The sequence below is a fragment of the Aythya ferina genome (genome assembly GCF_964211825.1).
Source record: "Aythya ferina genome assembly, chromosome: 1".
Taxonomy (NCBI): Eukaryota; Metazoa; Chordata; class Aves; order Anseriformes; family Anatidae; genus Aythya; species Aythya ferina.
This window is the reverse complement of record NC_140296.1, coordinates 91,747,570-91,766,587: the sequence shown is the minus strand read 5'-3', so window position 1 is coordinate 91,766,587 and position 19,018 is coordinate 91,747,570. Positions and strand designations below refer to the sequence as shown.

At 37.2% G+C, this 19,018-nt stretch overlaps 1 protein-coding gene across 1 annotated transcript in view; it reads left to right on the top strand.

Moving 5' to 3' along the window:
* The window catches only part of TRAPPC10 (trafficking protein particle complex subunit 10), a 39,662-nt gene that overhangs the window by 8,988 nt on the left and 11,656 nt on the right, over positions 1–19,018 (top strand). Inside the window, exons 3-14 of the mRNA XM_084521184.1 lie at positions 163–298; positions 1,801–1,997; positions 3,498–3,693; positions 4,785–4,896; positions 5,888–6,135; positions 7,014–7,160; positions 9,168–9,282; positions 10,448–10,524; positions 13,138–13,229; positions 14,404–14,544; positions 15,251–15,363; positions 16,505–17,019. Coding sequence (XP_084377310.1) covers positions 163–298; positions 1,801–1,997; positions 3,498–3,693; positions 4,785–4,896; positions 5,888–6,135; positions 7,014–7,160; positions 9,168–9,282; positions 10,448–10,524; positions 13,138–13,229; positions 14,404–14,544; positions 15,251–15,363; positions 16,505–17,019 — 2,089 coding nt within the window. The remainder of the gene's footprint in view (positions 1–162; positions 299–1,800; positions 1,998–3,497; positions 3,694–4,784; positions 4,897–5,887; positions 6,136–7,013; positions 7,161–9,167; positions 9,283–10,447; positions 10,525–13,137; positions 13,230–14,403; positions 14,545–15,250; positions 15,364–16,504; positions 17,020–19,018) is intronic.

Here is a 19,018-nt window from a genome sequence, read left to right as displayed (position 1 = left end):
GTGATACCACATTTCAGTTAACAAACTGCAGTAAGCACAGTTTTGGGGTTTCCAATACCAGAATGTTTCAGTTCATTCCTCTTCCACAAAATAAATTTTTATTTTTGAAAATGTTCTGCAACTTAGGTCGCATTCCCTAATTTCAGTTTTTAAACTTTGCAGGTCGTATGGCCGTGCTCCGAAGATGATTCATCTAGAATCTAACTTTGTGCAGTTTAAAGAGGAGCTACTACCCAAAGAGGGGAATAAGGCTCTTCTGACTTTTCCCTTTCTTCATATTTATTGGACAGAATGTTGTGTAAGTATTAGGAAAGCAAAATGAAAAATTGGATCCTCAGACTTAAAGTGAAATTGTTTGGCTTTCTACCTGTCCTCTCTGGTATTTTTCAGTTAATCTTCATGATATTTAAACAATTAAGTTTGCATTGCTTAAGCATGCGTACCTGATATATTGGAAGCCTTGTCAACTTGAGTACTTTTTGCCATAAGCTGTATTTGTAACGTTGCTTTGTGCGAAGAGGAAAAGCTTTTGAATGACCTGTGCTCAGTACTTTGGCATGAAAAAAAACAAGGTCTAACAGCATTATTGCAGTAGCACAGCACACTTGCCACATAATGCACAAATGTGGCCCGATTATTTCAGTTATCATCTATTCATGAGATTAAGTCTTAAAAAATATAAATCTCTATTTTACTTCATTATTTGTGGAAGCAATTCATATACATTAGCAGTCTTAACTGGTGCATTGGGCTTATGTAGCCAAGTTTTGGTATTGCGGGTGCTGAAGAGGTGGCCTCTGTGAGCAGATCGCTGCAGCTGCCCCATGTCAGAGAAGAGCCAGGTCCAGCTGGCTCCAAAAAGTACCCACTGCTTTCCCAAGCCGAGCCTGAGAGAGATGCTCCTTGGGCCTCTGGGAGAGCAGATTTAAGGAAGGGGAAAAAAATCTGCTGTGAGACAGCAGCTGGGAAAGAGGAGTGAGAACATGTGAGACAAACAGCCCCCCAGGTGAGTGCGGCAGGAGGGCAGGAGGTGCTTCAGGCAGGCAGCAGCAGTTCCCCTGCGGGTTGTGGAGATGCCCCTGGTGGAGCAGGCTGTGCCCCTGCAGCCCATGGGTCCCACATGGAGCAGATCTCCACGCTGCAGCCCCCCCATGGGTGGAGGAGCCCCCGTGGAGCAGGTGGATGTGGCCTGGAGGAGGCTGCGGCCCATGGAGAGCCCCCGCAGGAGCAGGCCCCGGGCCGGAGCTGCAGCCCGTGGGCAGTTTGCTCCTGGGGGATGAAGCTTGAGGAGCTGCTGCCTGTGGGCAGCCCCCGAAGGCTCAGCTGGGGAAGGACGGCATCCCGTGGGAGGGACCCCATGGGGAGCAGGGGCAGGGAGGGACCCTGAGGGAGTGGTGGAGACAAAATGCTAGAGACTGACCACAGCCACCACTGCCCATTCCCCTGTGCTGTGTGAGGGGAAGAAGGAAGGAGTTTTAAATTTGCTTTTAGTTTCTCACTATTCTAGTCTGCTAGTGACAAGCAATAAATTATATTAATCTCCTTATGCTGAGTCTGTTTTGCCTGGAACTAATTGGTGAGCCCCTTTTCTTCATATTTTCTCCCCTTGGGGGAGTGAGAGAGCAAAGAGGTAGAGTTTGGCTGCCCATTAGTGTGAAATCACCTCAACTGGGCAAGATTTTGTAAGCCTTAATTCTGTTTCTCTGCAGTTCTGATTCTATTAGCTATATCATTATGTTTTTTCTTTTGTTGGAACAAAATTTGCTGTTTGATCTGGTGATTCACCACTTCTCATCCCAGGACACGGAAGTGTACAAAACTACAGTCAAGGATGACATCACCAAGTGGCAGAATGTTCTCAAAGCTCACAACTCAGTGGACTGGCTAATTGTAGTAGTTGAGAGTGATGCCAAGAAAAAGAACAAAACAAATATCCTTCCCCGAACCTCTATAGTAGATAAAATAAGAAATGACTTCTGCAACAAGCAAAGTGACAGGTAAGGATTCTGTTACTGGCAGACTACTTAACCTTTAACTAGTGCCTTGATTGAATCACTAGTGTGATTCCCTATGTAATAGTTTCCTTGCTCACTTAAGGATCTTCTCTGTTTCCATCATTTAAAGCAATAAAGGGAGGACTTTATTTTCAGTTCCTCATGGATTAGTGGTGGTTTGTAATTGGTTTCAAAAACCTTTTGAGAATACTGAGATCTCCTTAGCAGTGTGCTAAGATTTCAGAACTGCACCTTCAGAAATAATCAACTTAAAACATCTGAAGAAACTGGATTTATTCTAAGGAAAATAATGATCAATATAATATAGAAAACTGTTTCTTGCCTTCATTAAAGTTAACAAAGATAAACAAATGTGAATGTGAAACTAACTTTGATACATAATTTCTTCCTTATTTTGAAACACTGCACTGAATATATTCTATATTTTCATTTTGTTTTAATCTCAAGAGTTAACTTTAAGTAGGAGATCTTCCCCCTAATAATGGGGAATGGCTTAAAAGGGTAGATGAAAGCACTCACTGTACCTTCGTGTGAGCTGGCAGCGATGGCATGTCAGCACGTTATAACACGCTGTACATTGGCAGTATTTTTGTTGTACCTAGACAGTATTTGGCATATTACAAGTTATTTGGGCAAATAGTTCAAAAACTCTGAATCAATTTATTGTTTTCTGTCTACTTGGTTGGCTCGGTTTAATCATTTTGCCATAGGATGTTACTTTTCTAACCAGAAATTGTGTTCTGTTTGGATGGGAGACTTTTCCTGCCTTTCAAGATGTCTTTTCCTTTTCTGATCATTATTATTAAAACTGAGTAAAGAAATGCTCCAAATAAGGTTTATTTATTTGTGAGTTACTGTCATCTGTTAAGTGCTTATTTAGAGAAAAAAAAAAAGGCAATGGAAGTTCTTACACATAGTATATGCGAAACAAATTGACAACCTGCAAGAATACACCATAGAGTTACATTTTAAAGGGCTTGAGGGCTTGGGAAAGGCTGACTATATATGGTCTAATGGACCTTGATTTCTGCCTTGCATAATCCCTGCCAGGAGTAAACATAATTATTGTTCTGCCAATTGTATTTCTCAGTAGGCTTTTTTTTTTTTTCCTTTGCTAGCTACAGCATTACTTATGTTTAAGTAATTGGAATAATGTATCCATTATTTGCTTTAAAAAAAGAAAAAAAAAAAAGTAAAGCTTTACAATACTCATTGCACGGAAAACACTTAACTCTTTTCCATAAAATATAGCACAACCATAAACATACATGGGAAAGTTTAAGAAAAAAACAAAAAAGCAGACCACTCTGCCTCCCTACCCCTTCCAGTTTATTTTTTTCCATTGATTAAGGCTGAATTAAAAGCTCAATTTTATTCACTGTGAATCTGACAGATGTGCACAATATTTATTTGCATTTATGTGTGCTTTTTTTAAAATGTTTTATACCTCCCTCAATATAATTTTCATCCATCTCTTTACAGATGTGTGGTACTTTCTGACCCTTTGAAAGACTCTTCCCGCTCTCAGGAATCTTGGAATGCCTTCCTGACCAAACTCAGGACATTGCTTCTCATGTCTTTTACCAAAAACCTAGGCAAGTTTGAAGATGACATGAGGACTTTGAGAGAGAAAAGGACTGAGCCAGGATGGAGTTTCTGCGAGTATTTCATGGTCCAGGTAAGAGTCCCTTTTTATGGGAAAAAAAAAGTGCTTGAGTCCTAGTTCTAATAATGGCTTGTTGTTGTCCTTCTGGTATTTTTAATGTTCTGCTCATTCTTTGAGTTAGGAGAGCAGGGAAGATGAAGACTGGTATTAAAGCAAGATTTTTCATATTGGCATGCCTGAAAAGATGGTGTGCTGTGTTATAGGTAACACAAACCTGCTGCAAACAAACTTTTATGAACCTCAACAGTAGCAGATACAAATTAAAACTCTTTCTAGTTGCTGTAGCTCCTCTTGAATTTTGGATAAGCGTCCTATTACTGTGATTGTGAAAAGACAATCTTGTAATTGGTTTTAAATGTGAATATTGCTGTGCTTTCTTTGCTTAGTTCATGATCGGTATGCACTGACGTGATTTTTTGTAGAGAAGTGTCTATTTTATAGTAATCCCAAATAGAGAATGCCCTTGAAATTATTATTTTTTTTTTTATTTCTAAATATGTCTGCTTAAGCTGATGTAGAGAAAAGCAAGAAACTCTAATTCAATAGAACTGAAAGTCTCGATTACTTTGAATTTTCTAGTCCCTGAACAGTTTCTTTTCCTACACTAACTCTACCACGTGTTCATGTCTCCTCTGATTTCATGTGCTGCCACTTGCACGTGGTACATCTACTTCTCAGACTTTTTCTACCTACAGCTTTGGTTCCCTTTTCTGTGTACAGCTGAGCCTTTATTGATACTGCAGTGGTGTTTTCTCAGTGCAAACAAAGGAGAAGTTATTATGGGAGATGAGCGATCAGCAACTTTTTTTTTTTTGAAACTTGAACTTTCAGTAGATGTATAAACAGTATCTTGTAGTGAATCACGATCTGGATAGAACTGAATTAACTGGCATAGCTGGATGACTGTAGCTTTCTTTGTGAACCTCATTGTGTGAAGAGGAAATGGTGCATCCACTACAGTGGCAGATTTTCTTTTGTTTGTGATTACTGGAAGGGGAAGAATGTTGGAAAAAGTGCTACTTGAAGATGCAGATGGATAGCTTGTAATGCTGTACACAACTAATTTCAGTAACAGGCTCATTGTCTTGTTTGTGTGTCAAAAGGAAGAACTGGCCTTTGTCTTTGAGATGCTGCAGCAATTTGAGGATGCGCTAGTGCAGTATGATGAACTGGATGCCTTGTTTTCTCAGTACGTTGTCAACTTTGGGGCTGGTGGTAAGTGTCTTAAAGCAGTAAATATGTGTTAACCGTATTTATTTCTTTGCTATGCCTCTGCTAAAACAGCACAATGCCTTGGTGCCATGTGTGTACAAGGGAGATGGAGATGGTACGTTGCAGTGAAGATTCACTGGGCAGTTTATGCCCCTGTTTTGTGTTGTATGCAAACAGTTTTTTGCTTTCGGGCCTCAGAGATTAAAAACAGTTTTTAATGAAAACCTGCATTTTGCTTTTATTCTATTATCATTATAAACAGAGCTCTGAAGCTCTGTAATTACCTAAGTATCGATCTGGCTGGGATGCAGTTACCGTTCTCACAGTTCACTGCTGAGTTACTTAATAAAGAGCTTCTAGAACAAATGCATCCAGTTTTGCTTCAAATTACATGAGACATTTCTATTCAGTTTTGTAGTGATTAACAATTATGTGCTTAATCTGCACTGCGGAAGACGACCGTCTCTTCACAAAAAATTACTGTGCAAGAAATATCAACTTGTTACTGTTTTAATTAGCCAGAGTGCGTGTTGTTATATAACATCTTTAATCAGGTGTGTGTTATGAATCTGGTGAAAGTGTGGTGCAGGAGTAATTGCAGTGAAATATATTTGTTCTGGCTAAACCTGAAAGCGAGGGCACATGCATCAATGACGGCTGAGTAAGAAATGCTTAGGTGGATACAGCTTGTTTGTTTTGAACTTCAAGTAGGATTAATCGCTGAGAAATAGATTACAAATTTATTGCCACTATACTAATAGCAAATATGTAATTGAAACAAAATGCACATGGGGTTTGAATGCTCTAAAATTCAGTTGTTGACTTAGCTATGGAATTTCTGTTGTTCTGATTTATTTTTTAACGTTAAGGCATCGAATTTATCATGGATAAGTAATTTAAGAAAGAGTAAGCAAGCTTGTGACCTCGAAGTGGGAGGGTGGAAAAAGGCTTAACAGCAGTGATTGATTCTCGGATGTTAATTTTATTTACTTAGATGGTGCAAACTGGCTGACATTTTTTTGCCAGCCAGTGAGGAGCTGGAATGGTCTAATCCTCCGAAAACCTATAGACATGGAGAAGAGAGAGCTAATTCAGAATCAAGAAGCTACTCTACTGGACTTGCGTAGTTACTTATTTTCTCGCCAGTGCACGTTGTTAATCTTCCTGCAGAGGCCATGGGAGGTTTCCCAGAGAGCACTGGAGCTTCTTCACAACTGTGTGCAAGAGCTCAAGCTATTAGAAGTGAGTCTGTGTAATATATTCCTTTACACAAGTGATTTTATCCAATGATGATCTAACGAGATTGCTGAAGTTTAGGTATTGGTCACCGGAATACAGTAAGCATGGGCTGTGAGGTATCAAAATGATGCTGTAATACCAGATTGTATAACAGTGCTAGAATTTAATGTTTCATGACGCAGTTTTCTGTTGTATTAGAAGAGTAACTTTGCTTTTGCGGGCCTGATACTGTGATAGCAAGTTCCATAAGTTATCATGCTGCATTTAAAAACAGAAAATCTACTTCAGAAATGTTGACCTTTAAAATGACAACTTCACATGTTGTAAAACTAACTTAAAATTCCCATATATAATGTGCTTTGTGTGTTGTCGTGTTTTTGTTTGTTTGTTTTTGTTTGTTTACTTTTTTTCTTAATAATACTAAATACAATGTATTGTATTATACAATTAATAAATACAACCAGCCTTCTAAATTCCAGAAGGATAATTTCGATGTTAGTGAGATTTGATGCCTTTGGAGAAGTAGTATTTTATCTACAGAACATTTTCCTAACTGTTTTCCTTAGACTTAAATTTCCAGAAAGTTGGAAACTTCAGAGTACTAGTACCTGTTAATCCTCTCTTGCTTCTCTTTCATCCTGGTGACTACATCCAATCCAATTAACATAATCACTGTTAAGTTTAGTCATTTTGGCTTCATGAACTGATTTTTGTGTGCGTGTTAATTGGGAGCTAGTGAAGAGTTGGCCTCTTTTTGCGTGTTTTTTTAGAGTTAATTCTTCAAAGAGGCTCCTATGTTGTATCAAGAAAAGTATTTTGCTGATGTATATTCTTAGCTAACTGGTGTTTATTTCTCAGTCAATTTTTTTGTTCATCTTCAGGTCTCTGTTCCTCCTGGAGCTTTGGACTGTTGGGTATTTTTGAGTTGTTTGGAAGTCTTACAAAGAATAGAAGGCTGCTGTGATAGGGCTCAAATAGATGCAAATGTTTCCCATACAGTTGGTTTATGGAGCTATGCTACTGAGAAGGTGAGCAAACAACGTGTTGTTCTTACGGCATTTCAGTTTTGAAATAAGCCATTTGTTTCTATGGAACATAAATAAATATTTAGCTTGGAACTTTAACGTGTGGTTCTGCATATTGGTCTATTCTCTTGGGAATGTTCTGGATGAGACATCCAGGTTTATCACCCAGTTGCACCACAGGTGGATGAGGCCTGGGAAGTACTAGAACATGTTCACTTCTTTGGAGAAGAGATGGAAAGGAAGAATATTTCATGTCATTAAACTTGGTCTGGCACTTACCCATCTCTCCTCCCCACCAATTCTCCCCTCCCCTGCCAGAAGTTTGATAATGATTGGCTAATTGAACTCCAAAATGAGTTCAGTCCTTCTTGACTAAGAGAAGGAACGTGTTTTTCAGTTACAACAGGAGATGCTGACCGGATCCAGATACCATTACTGTTCTAAATTGAGATTACAGCAATCTGTTTACATAGTTCATTATTTCTTCAGTATGTGACTAAGGCACTAATAGCCCTTGAACTTTACTGAAGGTGTTATCTTTGGTGACTTGGGAAAGAGGCAAATAAATAATAACTTGCAGTTTTTCAGTTGAGCAGCCCTTGTCATAGACAGGGGAAAGTCCGAAAGTTGTAAAATGTCCTTTTCAGTGCGGTTAAGCCCCTTCCCTAATCACATGAATGCCTTTTCAAGTTCCACTTACTCCATTTCTCTAAAAGAGTTAACATCTAAAACAGTTTAAAAAGTTGACAGGAAACTCCAGAAACTAATGAAATACTGTACTGTGATCTCGGTGGATGTTTTTGAGGATGAGTGTAAGCTTATCCTTGTTTCTATAGCCTGTAGGATGTTCTCAATTTGGTGTGATCATAGTTTGTGTATGTTTTAGTAAACTTAAGAATCTGCTGCTGATCATAGGATGTCCTTGTCTGAAGTATTACTAAACCATAGAAAGAAAATCTCACCTTAAAATGTGGTGCTTAAAAAAGGAAATGGGGAGGAATCTCAGAATGAAGGAAATACACAGTCGTTTAAAGTGGTGTTGGGTGTATCAGACACTTCACATGTTGCTGCATTTCTAAAGAAGGTTTGTACCTGGGTTGGAAATGTTGGTGCCATTCATAGCTCTTCTAACCCAAAAGGTAAAGGGAGAAATTATAGAATAACGAGTAGTGGTAAAGTGGAACAGACTGAATGAAGTTCAGCAACTAGTGAGGAAAATAAAGTGGAATTTAATGCTTTTGGTTTTCCCTTTAATGACCATCCCCATTCAAAATGTTTTACAGCAATATAACAAGCTGAGAACTTTTCGCCTGGGGGGAAAGCGGTTATTTTGGTAGCTGGTTGAGTTACACTAAATGAGATACCAAATGGCCAACGGTAAACTTCTTTATCACAGGATCCTCTTCTGGCTTCTGGTTGTCACGCATGCCAGCTGCTGTCTGGAAGGAATTTTTATGGTAGTTTTGTCACACTGTTTTAAAACAGATTAGTTGTGCTAATCTCCATTTTCAAGAAGGTTTTTTTGAATACAATACTTGGGGTGAATTTGCAAGCTCATCTATCAGTGTATTGGAAACTGTCTGCATTTCTTGATTGTATAGTTTTCAAACTTCTGTACTGAAATACAGATTTGGCAGTAACTGCCAAACATCTCAAGCTTTTTTCATGCTTGTAGGGAAAAAGAGGATTTATTCTGATTTGGTTCTCTGCGAGCAGGGCTGTGCATGTCTATGCATGTGTTCCAATGCTGAGTCTGCAACTTATGTTATATACAACTCAGTTCTTCATAAAATTAATTTCTACCTTAAGTGAGGATCACAGTTACCTTGTTAAAGGTTCTCTATTTTCTTCCCAAGAAGCAACTTTATTATAGATTTTATAAGCAGTGTAATATGGCAGCAGTATTTTCCTTGGAAATGTCTTGTGTTGTTGGAATGGTGTGATAGAATAAAAGGGTTTTTGTATTGGTTTTATAACCCATTGAAAACAAGCATCTGGATTCTCTTACAGTTAAAATCTCTGGGTTACCTGTGTGGGCTCGTGTCAGAGAAGGGACCCAATTCAGAAGATCTTAACAGAACTGTTGATCTGTTAGCAGGATTGGGAGCAGAACGCCCTGAAACAGGTATTACCAGGAATATACATGTGTTTTCTAATAACGGACATTGTCTTTAATGCATGGCATATAAATATATCGATAAGAATAACTTCTGGGTATCCCTGTGTTTATATAAACATTGATAGAACCCTATTATATCTTACGAGGATTTATTTTACTGTGTCTAGTACTTGAAATTAACAGTGCATCTTCTTGCTGTTGCAAATGTAAGTTTTTTCCATTAATGGTCCATTTATCAGCATTTAGGTAAATATTCTGGAACAGTACTAGTTTTGGATAAAGTTTTTAATACTTTCAGACAAGTATTAAAATATTTGAAAAAGAAGCAGTAGATCCTTGATCTAATGCAAATAGATAACCTGCAACCTGAACTACAGGGTGGTATTATGGGAGTTGAAGTGATATTATTTGAGTGGCTCAACAATGAAATTTATTTACTGGTTGTGGACTACTTGTCCCTCACAAAGCTATTTCTAAAGGGAAGAAGCTTTCAAAAGTCAAAAAATGCTAGAACAATTAGTATCTTTGAAGTATTAGCTGTCAGGCTGGCACGTTACTTGCTCTTACAGTCACAATATATGTTTCTTAATTCAGCACTGTAGTACCTGTTGTGTTTATTTAAAATGGGGGCTTTATTCTTCTGGAAACGTTGGCACGTATTCGGTCTGGCAAGAACTTTTAAATTGAGCAAGCTACTTCAGAAAAAGAAAATTGTACTTCAAAGGAAAATGGTTACCAAGACCAATGTTTAAGGTATAAAAATGTCTTTAAATTACAGTATACTTCTGTCATACATTTTATAAATCCAGCATTGGAAAGTTGTGAGAATATTAGTCTTGGCAAAATACAGTGATTTTGAAATACAACTGTGCGTGTTGCAAGGCTGAATAAATGGCATGAAATACTGTGTGGAGAAGTTAGCATAGTTACTGTATTGCTGCTTGTCTTCACCAAGCTACACTGAACATCACTCGTGTTCGTGTGTGCAGCACTCATTTTTGTGAGACATCCTTTCTTGATCTTGTTTTAGAATCTAGAGACTCTAAAGTCCCTAGACTCTAAAATAAGAGTCTCTGGGAAGAAACTTATGATCTGTCTTTAAGTGTTGTTGGTGGGTATTAAAATAGGCGTGTATTTGTAAGTGATGTTTCCTATTCTTTTTTTCCTAAAGCCAATGCATCACAGAGCCCTTATAAGAAACTTAAAGAGGCCTTATCATCTGTAGAAGCTTTTGAAAAACACTACTTAGTAAGTACAGTCTTTGCTTATTTATATTAGTTTGGGATATTTACATTATAAACTGAATAGGGCCCAAAGTTTTAAACCTGAGATGATGGTGTTAGGAACTTGGATCTGTATTTCTGTATTTTTGGCATCAGAAGTCATTGCTTACATACTGAACACACCAACGCTGATTTGTTTTACAACTGGAACCCTGTATGGGACCCAGGTTTTAATGATGTAGATTAATATTTACAGCTATGAGGCTGGAGGTTATTTGTGGCTATGTATACTTAGCTATCAGAAAAAGCCAATGTCATGGCTATCCTACTCTGCTATCTAGAATTATTTGAATCTTTCCCAGAAGAATATTATTGCGTGAATCCAACTTTCCTTCAAATGTTTTAGGCTTGCATCTTGGAATGAGTGTTACATGAGTTAAGTTGTTGTTGAATTTCTTATATAAAGTGTGGGATATCTGCAGATATTTCAGTTAGAGTTGACACAGTTTGAAACATTACAATGCTCATTGCACGTTAATTTGTACGTTTATTTTCTGACAGCTCCCTTATTGAGGAGCCATTGTAATGATATTTTGGATCTTTTTTTTTTTATAAAAGGTTATTAAATAAAACCCAAAACACCTGACTGTCACAAGAGTGTTTGTGGTTTTTTTGCTTGTTTGTTTTCCTTAGAAATTTCAGAGGAAAATGATTTTATAGTTACAGTACTGCCTTTAAAATTCTCTGGGACAAAGCTGGATGAAAATTAATCATTTTTTTAATGTGAAATGCTACTCCATTTCTTACAAAGTTGTTATTTAAAGCAAGTCTTAACCAATTTGTTCTGAAGATGCCAGATTTCACATACATGCGTTGTTTCTTTGCTACTTGTTGGATAGGTGGACCAAAACAAAGATTTCTCAGAATTGATGGCTGTGCTTATCTTTTCAGTTCCAACTTGCACCCTAAGATCTCTGCTATATTAAGCAGTATCTTCCTAAATTTAAGAAACCAAGTGGGGTCTGCAGAGGTTGCAAGTGAAAGAACTGCTTATCCTATTTGTATTTCTGACTGTGCTTTTGCACATCAGAAATTCAGATTAGTAGAGATCAGATCTACATAGAAAATCTTTTGCAGTGTTTGTTGCATAAATACATACAATTTATACGTAACTTTGTTTTGTCCATGTATTCAGTGGAGAACGCGGAATTAATTAAAATTTCCGTACACAACTAAGATGACTTATTTGCATTTAAAATTTTCATGAGTTTGGAAAGTAAAATGCAGCTCTTCAGAAATGTTGAAAGCAAGAAATGATGAGCTTTTATTACCAGAAAAGGATGGTTTTGTTTCATTCAATGTCTAGTCTTACGTGACAACTTTGGAATCTTTTGTAAGACTGGCAGATCTTCCACAAACATGTTGTCCTGTACCTTAATTTTGGGTGAATGTTACTTTTCATTTATTTAGTTTGGTGTCCAAAACCTCTCAGTTCACACTGGTTGGTTAAGGAGTGAACCGATCAAGTTTATTGTAATGTACTGTTTTGTGTTCTTTAATGAGACCAAGAGAATGCATGGGTGATTTTTTTTCTCTCTTTGGGCTCTGGTTAAGAAACATCACAAACAGGTTAAGAAAAGTTTTGGGAAGTCCATTTTAGGTTGTTTTTCTGCCCCATAGAATAGACACTTTCCTGCAGATACTCTATTTAAAAAACAAAACAAAACAAAACAAAACAGGTATTTGAAAGTTCTTAAGTTATCTCTTTTGATGACCAAAGTAGATCTTAATATGCTAACTGAAGGACAATGAGTTGCTGTAGAAGAGGCTGCTGGTTTGTAAATGTGGTAGGAAATGTCTTTATGTCCAGTGATGATTAGATATTGGAGAAATAATTTTGATGGTGCTATACAGCATGTTTTGATACAGGGAAAGACCTTTCTCACAAAATTTGCAATTATTACAAGCTTAGGGCAACTTAAGGAAAGTGGCCTGCAGACATTGTGGCTGCATTAAAATAAAGCTTAAAGATGACTGAGAAACCTCAAGTCAGGATTGTGTAGCTTCAAGCAGAGTTCCTTTAAGGCATGCTTGGGAAAGTAATTATTCCAATTGTAGGTTAGTATTTTGCATTTAACTTGATGGCATTATCTGCAGCTTTAGTGAAAGAATCATGTATTGTACGTAGCTTTATTTATTTTTGAAGTATTAGTTATTAATATTAGTATTAGAATCTTTAGAATAAACTCTAATATTTTGCTAAATGTTACACCGTGATGTATCCTGGAATGATGCATACGCTATGCTCCCATGTAATAAGAGCAAAATGGGCTATAGTCCCCAAGAAACAGGTGCTTTCAAAAAACACAGGAGGATACATGTGCATTTTCTTGAGTATTTTCTCTGTTTTTGAATTGTCTCATCTTATTTTTAATATGCTTATTTTCTTCTGCAACTTATAACATGGGTATGTTGCAAACCTCTCAAAAGTGTGTCTGGGGGGCAATAAGAAATCTAAAAAGCGACTTGTTCTGGTAATTTTATTGTAGTAACTTAGTTACTGGTTATGACTTTATGTGAAATATCAGGTAGCTGCTAAAAATACACAGCTTATAATATCTTCTTGTCTTTTAAACAGGATCTGTCCCATGCCACCATTGAAATGTACACCAATATTGGACGAATTCGCTCAGCTAAGCTTGTTGGAAAGGACTTGGCAGAGTTTTATATGTAAATGAAAGCTTGAATATAATACTTGAGGAAAATAACCTGTATTTCAAAAGGAATTTTAAAAAGTATTTTTATTGCAAACATACCCTAAATTTTGCCCTGTTTATGTTTTTTTTTTGGGGGGGGGAAGGAACAGGGGAAGGCAGGGGAAAGATGAGAACCCTGGCAATCTTTTTATTTTGGACCCTAATTCTCACCTCATTTTAGTACTCGTACCTTAACTTTCCTCTGTTCTTTATCTTGGTCTTCTGCTAAGGAGGAAAGGGTTAGGAGGAAGACATAACCTTGCAATTACTGTAGCCTACTTTCTAACATGATTTCTGATTTGCTTCAAAATTTACGTTCTTCTTAAACATACACAGACACACTTATGTACATATATACTTAAAAGCCAGAAAATATGTTCTTTCAAGAGTTACCAGTTTTGTATTTGAAGGTTTTCATTACAAAATGTTTAGTTTCCCCCTCTATGAAACTTTATGATTTCATTCCTAGTTTCTAAATATATTTTCTGTGTTTATCTCTGGCTCTCCACTAGAAGACCCTTCTGTGTTGGTTTTCTGTCTTTAATCTTAAAGAATTTGGGAGTACTGATTGTTTTTTTGTTTGTTTGTTTCTTTGTTTCTCGGGTGCTTTTATCTTTGGGCATGCTTCTCATCCAGGTTCAGTAAACCAGTCTGAACTTCTTGCCAACAACAGATTCTCTTAAATTAAATTTCCTAAGTTAATTAATTTTCACCTGAGGGGATAGCATCAGATTTAAAGACTACCATGGAACTGTTATGCAGTGATAAAATGATACTTCCATTAAGGCATTTTCCTGCTCTAAAATTGTTGAGCAAGCATAATTTTAGTTACCCGTCAGAAGTCTGAAATGGCTTTATCATGAAAATACATTTATGGGAGTTACGTTTGCCTCACTTACTCTGATTTGTGATAGATTTGTGTATGAGGTCTCATTGACATTTTATGTTTAGACTCATTGCAGTTCTGCATGCTTAAATGAAAGGTAGGGCAAGACATTGAGCTGGTACTAGCAAAATGAATAGTTCTGCTGCATTTTGTTCTGCATTCGTATAGTGTATTCCCCATGACCACTTTTTTAAAAAAAATGTGTAGACAGTGGCCACAAAGACACTTGTATCACTCTGTATTCATTTGTTTATTTTTAAAGGAGGAAGAAAGGGCCACAGAAGGCAGAGGTCTATCTTCAAGGAGCACTGAAAACTTACCTGTCTGAGGGCTGGGCACTGCTTGTCACGCATACGAGAAAACAGTTAGCAGAATGTCAGAAACACCTCGGGCAAATAGAAAAGTATCCTCTAAAAGACGGAGCAAAAAAATCAAGACTGGATAAAATTGTATTTCTTATCTTTCTGGTTTTGGACCTTTCTTTTTGAACTAGACTTAAACAACATAAATGTCTGTCCTTTTTTGAAAATTGTTAAATCACTTTTAAACAGCCTTATTTTCTTTTCTGCTTCTCTGCATGTGGCATTCAGAAAACCTGAGCTAGGAATATTGCAGTCTTCTGCACTTACATGAGCATTTGTGCGTCCTCAGCACTCAGAAGTGCAAGGAATGCCTTATAATGTAACTTAGTATGGTAAATGGGGCTGTAACAGCTAGCAGCTTCTCGACAAAGTAAACTGGAAAGTGAACAAAAATACTCTGGTTGTTTAATTCTAAATGTGCAGTGTAATGCAACAAGCTGGGTCTTTAACTTTCATGCTTCATTTATCTGTTGTCAAATAATGAACTTTTAATGCTCATTGATCTTTTTAGGTAGGAATTTGGGGGGAGGTTTGCACAAGTTTATAGATCTGTAAAAACTGATGATTCTGCAATCATCTCATATGACATTACATCTTCCATTGTTTCTTTTCTAATGGAAGCATGTGGTGATGATGAAGGCAGGTCTTATACTAAAAGGGTAGAAAGGCAGTACTTGAACTGTTATTTTCAGTCAAATTTGAGGATGTAATGAAATATACTGCCTCCTGTTTCCTTAACTTTGTTAGTTATCTTCAAACAAGCAGTCTTTTAGCTAGTGATAACCACTTAACAGAAGACGAACGCAAAAGCTTTTGCCAAGAAATACTAGATTTTGCCAATCAGCAAGAAGAGAATCAAGGTAAGTCTGGCTTTTTAAATACATAAAACTTAAGCTGCTCTAATCTAGTCTTTCCCTAAAAGTAGACTAAAATACTTTTTCTGTTTGGGTTCATTACCTTGTGTATGACTTCAGAAGCAACATGGCTCTTTTTCCTGTCATCTTCAGAGCATTTATAAAACTTTTGAAATAATTAAGGCTATTCAGTGATGAAAGGGTAATTATAGTTTTCATTTCATTTTGAGGCCACTTTTGTTTCACGTTGCCCATCTGTTTGTCTGCTTTGCTTTTATTTCACCTTACCTATTTGTCTGCTTTGGCAGCTCATAATTTCCCTTGTATTGTTTTTTTCAATTGCTACTTAACTTTGACTCTGCATTGCTGGCATGCAGATGACAGCTCTGTGATGATACTTTGTTTTCTGATGTTAGATTTGTTGCCACCCACTTGCAGTATTTTGACCATACTTGCAGTATTTTGACCATACCACCTTCTATTTTTATACATTCCTTTGCTTCATTAATGTCTTATCTCTGAAATTGGTCAAAATCCACGCTTTCTGTAGATCTAAGACTTCATTTTTATGCAGAAGTTTTTCTTGATGAATGGATATATCATATGCTATTATAGACATGCTTCTTAATTAAGTTTTGGTACTGCCTTCAGTGTCTTTTTTTTTTTCTTTTAATCTAAAAAAGTAAAAGACCCTTATCTGATAAAGCTGATGGCTCAAGGCATTAATCTGATTTGTTAGTTTATTAGGCTTGTGTTTGCTCTTTATTTATGCGCTCTGGGAATTTTGCCACTTTGTTACTGTGCTCATCTATGACAATTTATGTAGTATTGAAATGTTAAACTTCCTCTTAGATATTATCTCTTCACTTAGTTGTCTCAATAGCTTAAGGAGTAGTAAAATTGTAGTAGATGAATTATTAGAAAATAAATCCCAGCATGTTAAATCTTATTTCTATGCAAGATAAAATATGAATGTATTGGTTTGTGAAATACTGAATGAAATGAGAAGGATTTCATTGTGAAAAGTTGATCAATTTGATTCTTGGGATTTAAATTTTTGAGGGGGGGAGAATCTGTTGATCTCCAGCAACATACGAAAATAATACAATTCCTGATTTTTTGTTTTGTTTGTTTTGTGCCTTTTCAGGTCAGAAGATTATATTGCCTATGCACTCCTTTGCACAGTTAAAAACTCTGCATTTTGACCCTCCGAATGCTGTTGTCCATGTGGGTGGGAAGTTGTCTATTGAGTTGACTTTGCTGAGCCAAATGCCCATCCCTGTCCAAGTGGATCAGATTGCTATTCATGTTCACTTCAGCATTGAGAAGAATAATTACAGGAAAACAGCTGAGTGGCTCACTAAGCACAAAACCTCCAATGGTGTTATCAGCTTTCCAAATGAGGTGGTAGGATTTCCTTTGTCAAGAAACAACTTGCCAGCGCTCGAGCTCTATGAAATGTATGAACGAAGTCCCTCGGATAACTCTTTGAACACAGCGGGAATTATCTGCAAAAACGTGCACATGCTACTACGAAGGCAAGAGAGCAGCAGTTCTCTGGATATGCCCTCAGGGGTGACTTTGGAAGATGGAGCTCACATGTTAAAGTGTCACAACTTGATACTGGAACCAGGGGTCAACAAAATAACGTTCAGTACTCAGGTATGCTTTTATGGTTGAGTGAACATAACGCTCATGGAAGAACTAAAAGCAGTGTTTGAGGAAGAGCAGAGTGCTGGCAAGTGGTACCTGTATTCCTGTTACAGTTTGCCATCCCCCTTGTGGCTGCCTTTTCATTGCTCTAGACCATAATTTCCCTTTAAAGAGGGCTGTTGGTTTTGTGCCAAAATGTACTGGTGACTCTCCTATTAGTAATCGTGAGTCAGCCTTCCAAAACTTAAACATCTTGATTATTGCTGCCAAAAATTAAACTGAGGAATTCATATGCAGGATAATGTGCTGTTCATCCAGTCTGCCTTTGCTGATAAGCTTATTCAGAATAACGTTAAAAATATTTTGATGGGACTGCATTTTCTAGCTTTCAATAAGTGACTGTGTGGTTAAATTTGTTTACTAGCCTGTCCTTCAGTATAGAAGGTGGTAGAATATTTTTTCATTTAGTGGATATAGTAAACATCCTACTTGCAAAAAGTATGACAAAGTTAAGCTCAGCTTCAAATATTGGAATTTAGAAGATGTCAGAATTAAAATTGCCCCATTATTTATCTTAATCATGCAATAAATGAGAAAGGACACAACATAAAGAACATCAGGAGTCTCTGTTTACTCCTGCAAATCTAGTTTCCTGTAGCACCTGCGAAAATAGGATCCCTATCTAAATGCCACCCTCAGAAACTGGCTCGCAGTCCTGTTTCTGCCATAGAGCATTGTCGGTGAAACTCCTCCAGTTCCTCACTTACACATCCTTCTAAGCCAGATTCATACTTGGAGCAATCCATTTTTCCCTCCTTATTTTCCTCCATCAAGCTAAGTAGTCCGAGTAATTGCTGAAGTATTTAGGGATAGTAGCGCTCATCATCTCTTCACGTTTCGTTACTACTAGTGCTAGATGGCATGGTACCCAAGGCCTGCTGATTTCTACCTAGTAATCCTGGTGGTTTTGGTGTTTTGTTTGTTTATTATTTATTTTTTTTGATGGGGTGGGGATGGGTAATTTTTTTGTGGTGCGTGCATCTCTGTGGTGGGGTGCTGGTTTTCTGTGTGTTCTGTTAATTTGTTTTTAAACGCTTAATTCATTTTGTGACCTCTTACTTTTCTGCTCTGTGGTTCACTGGTTTCTTTACTGTTGTTGCTTAATGAAACGAGGAAAGGCATTTCCCTCCCAGCTTAGCTCTAGCAAGCAAAATGCTAAGCCTTCTCAAAACCAAGGCTTCACCATCTGTTTGAAGTTCCCGAGGTAGGAGCCCCTGGCCTCATTCTGTTCCTTGGTTTATCTCTAAATACCATCTCCCTCACCTCTGTAATTCTTCACAGGGAAATATTTAGTAGAGTTCAGTGCTACCGTAATGAACACCAGTGTAGAGAAAGTTTGTGTCAGAAAACACAGAAATTCAGCGTAGCACCTGCATGATTAATGCGAGATAGGGAAAGAGAATGAGGAATGGAACAGCTGCTCCATAGCTGCTTGGCTTTCTGAACAGTATCTGATCTGCATACTGGAAAGGGTATGGATGCTCTGAAGAAAGGAGTTTTGCAGTCATACATGGTATATACGCCTGCTTCTCTAGATTTGAGCTGTAGTATTTACCACGTTTTTTTTTTTTTTTTTAATCCCTGTGACATTTTTTGTTTCTAATTTTTGTTAGTACAGCAGTACTTAATTGCACTACTTTTGCAGAACGAGGAATGACACTACTCCTAAGATGCAAAGGGAGAATTATTCTTTCTTTAAATTTCAAACTTATCAATGTTATGTCAATTGATAGTAATCTTCCACACGATCCCTTTCAGTGTATTTCCTCCAGCTTTAAGAGATCAGAAAGCATTATTAAAGTTCCTCAGACCAGTGTGTTCATCCCATGTTGAGGTTTTAAGTATGCATGTATTACAAAAGACTTCAATCGTGCTTCTCCGTTTGTAAAATAATGAAGGGATAAAATTTAGTGACTGTATTGTCTAAATGCATAGTACTGATTTTCAG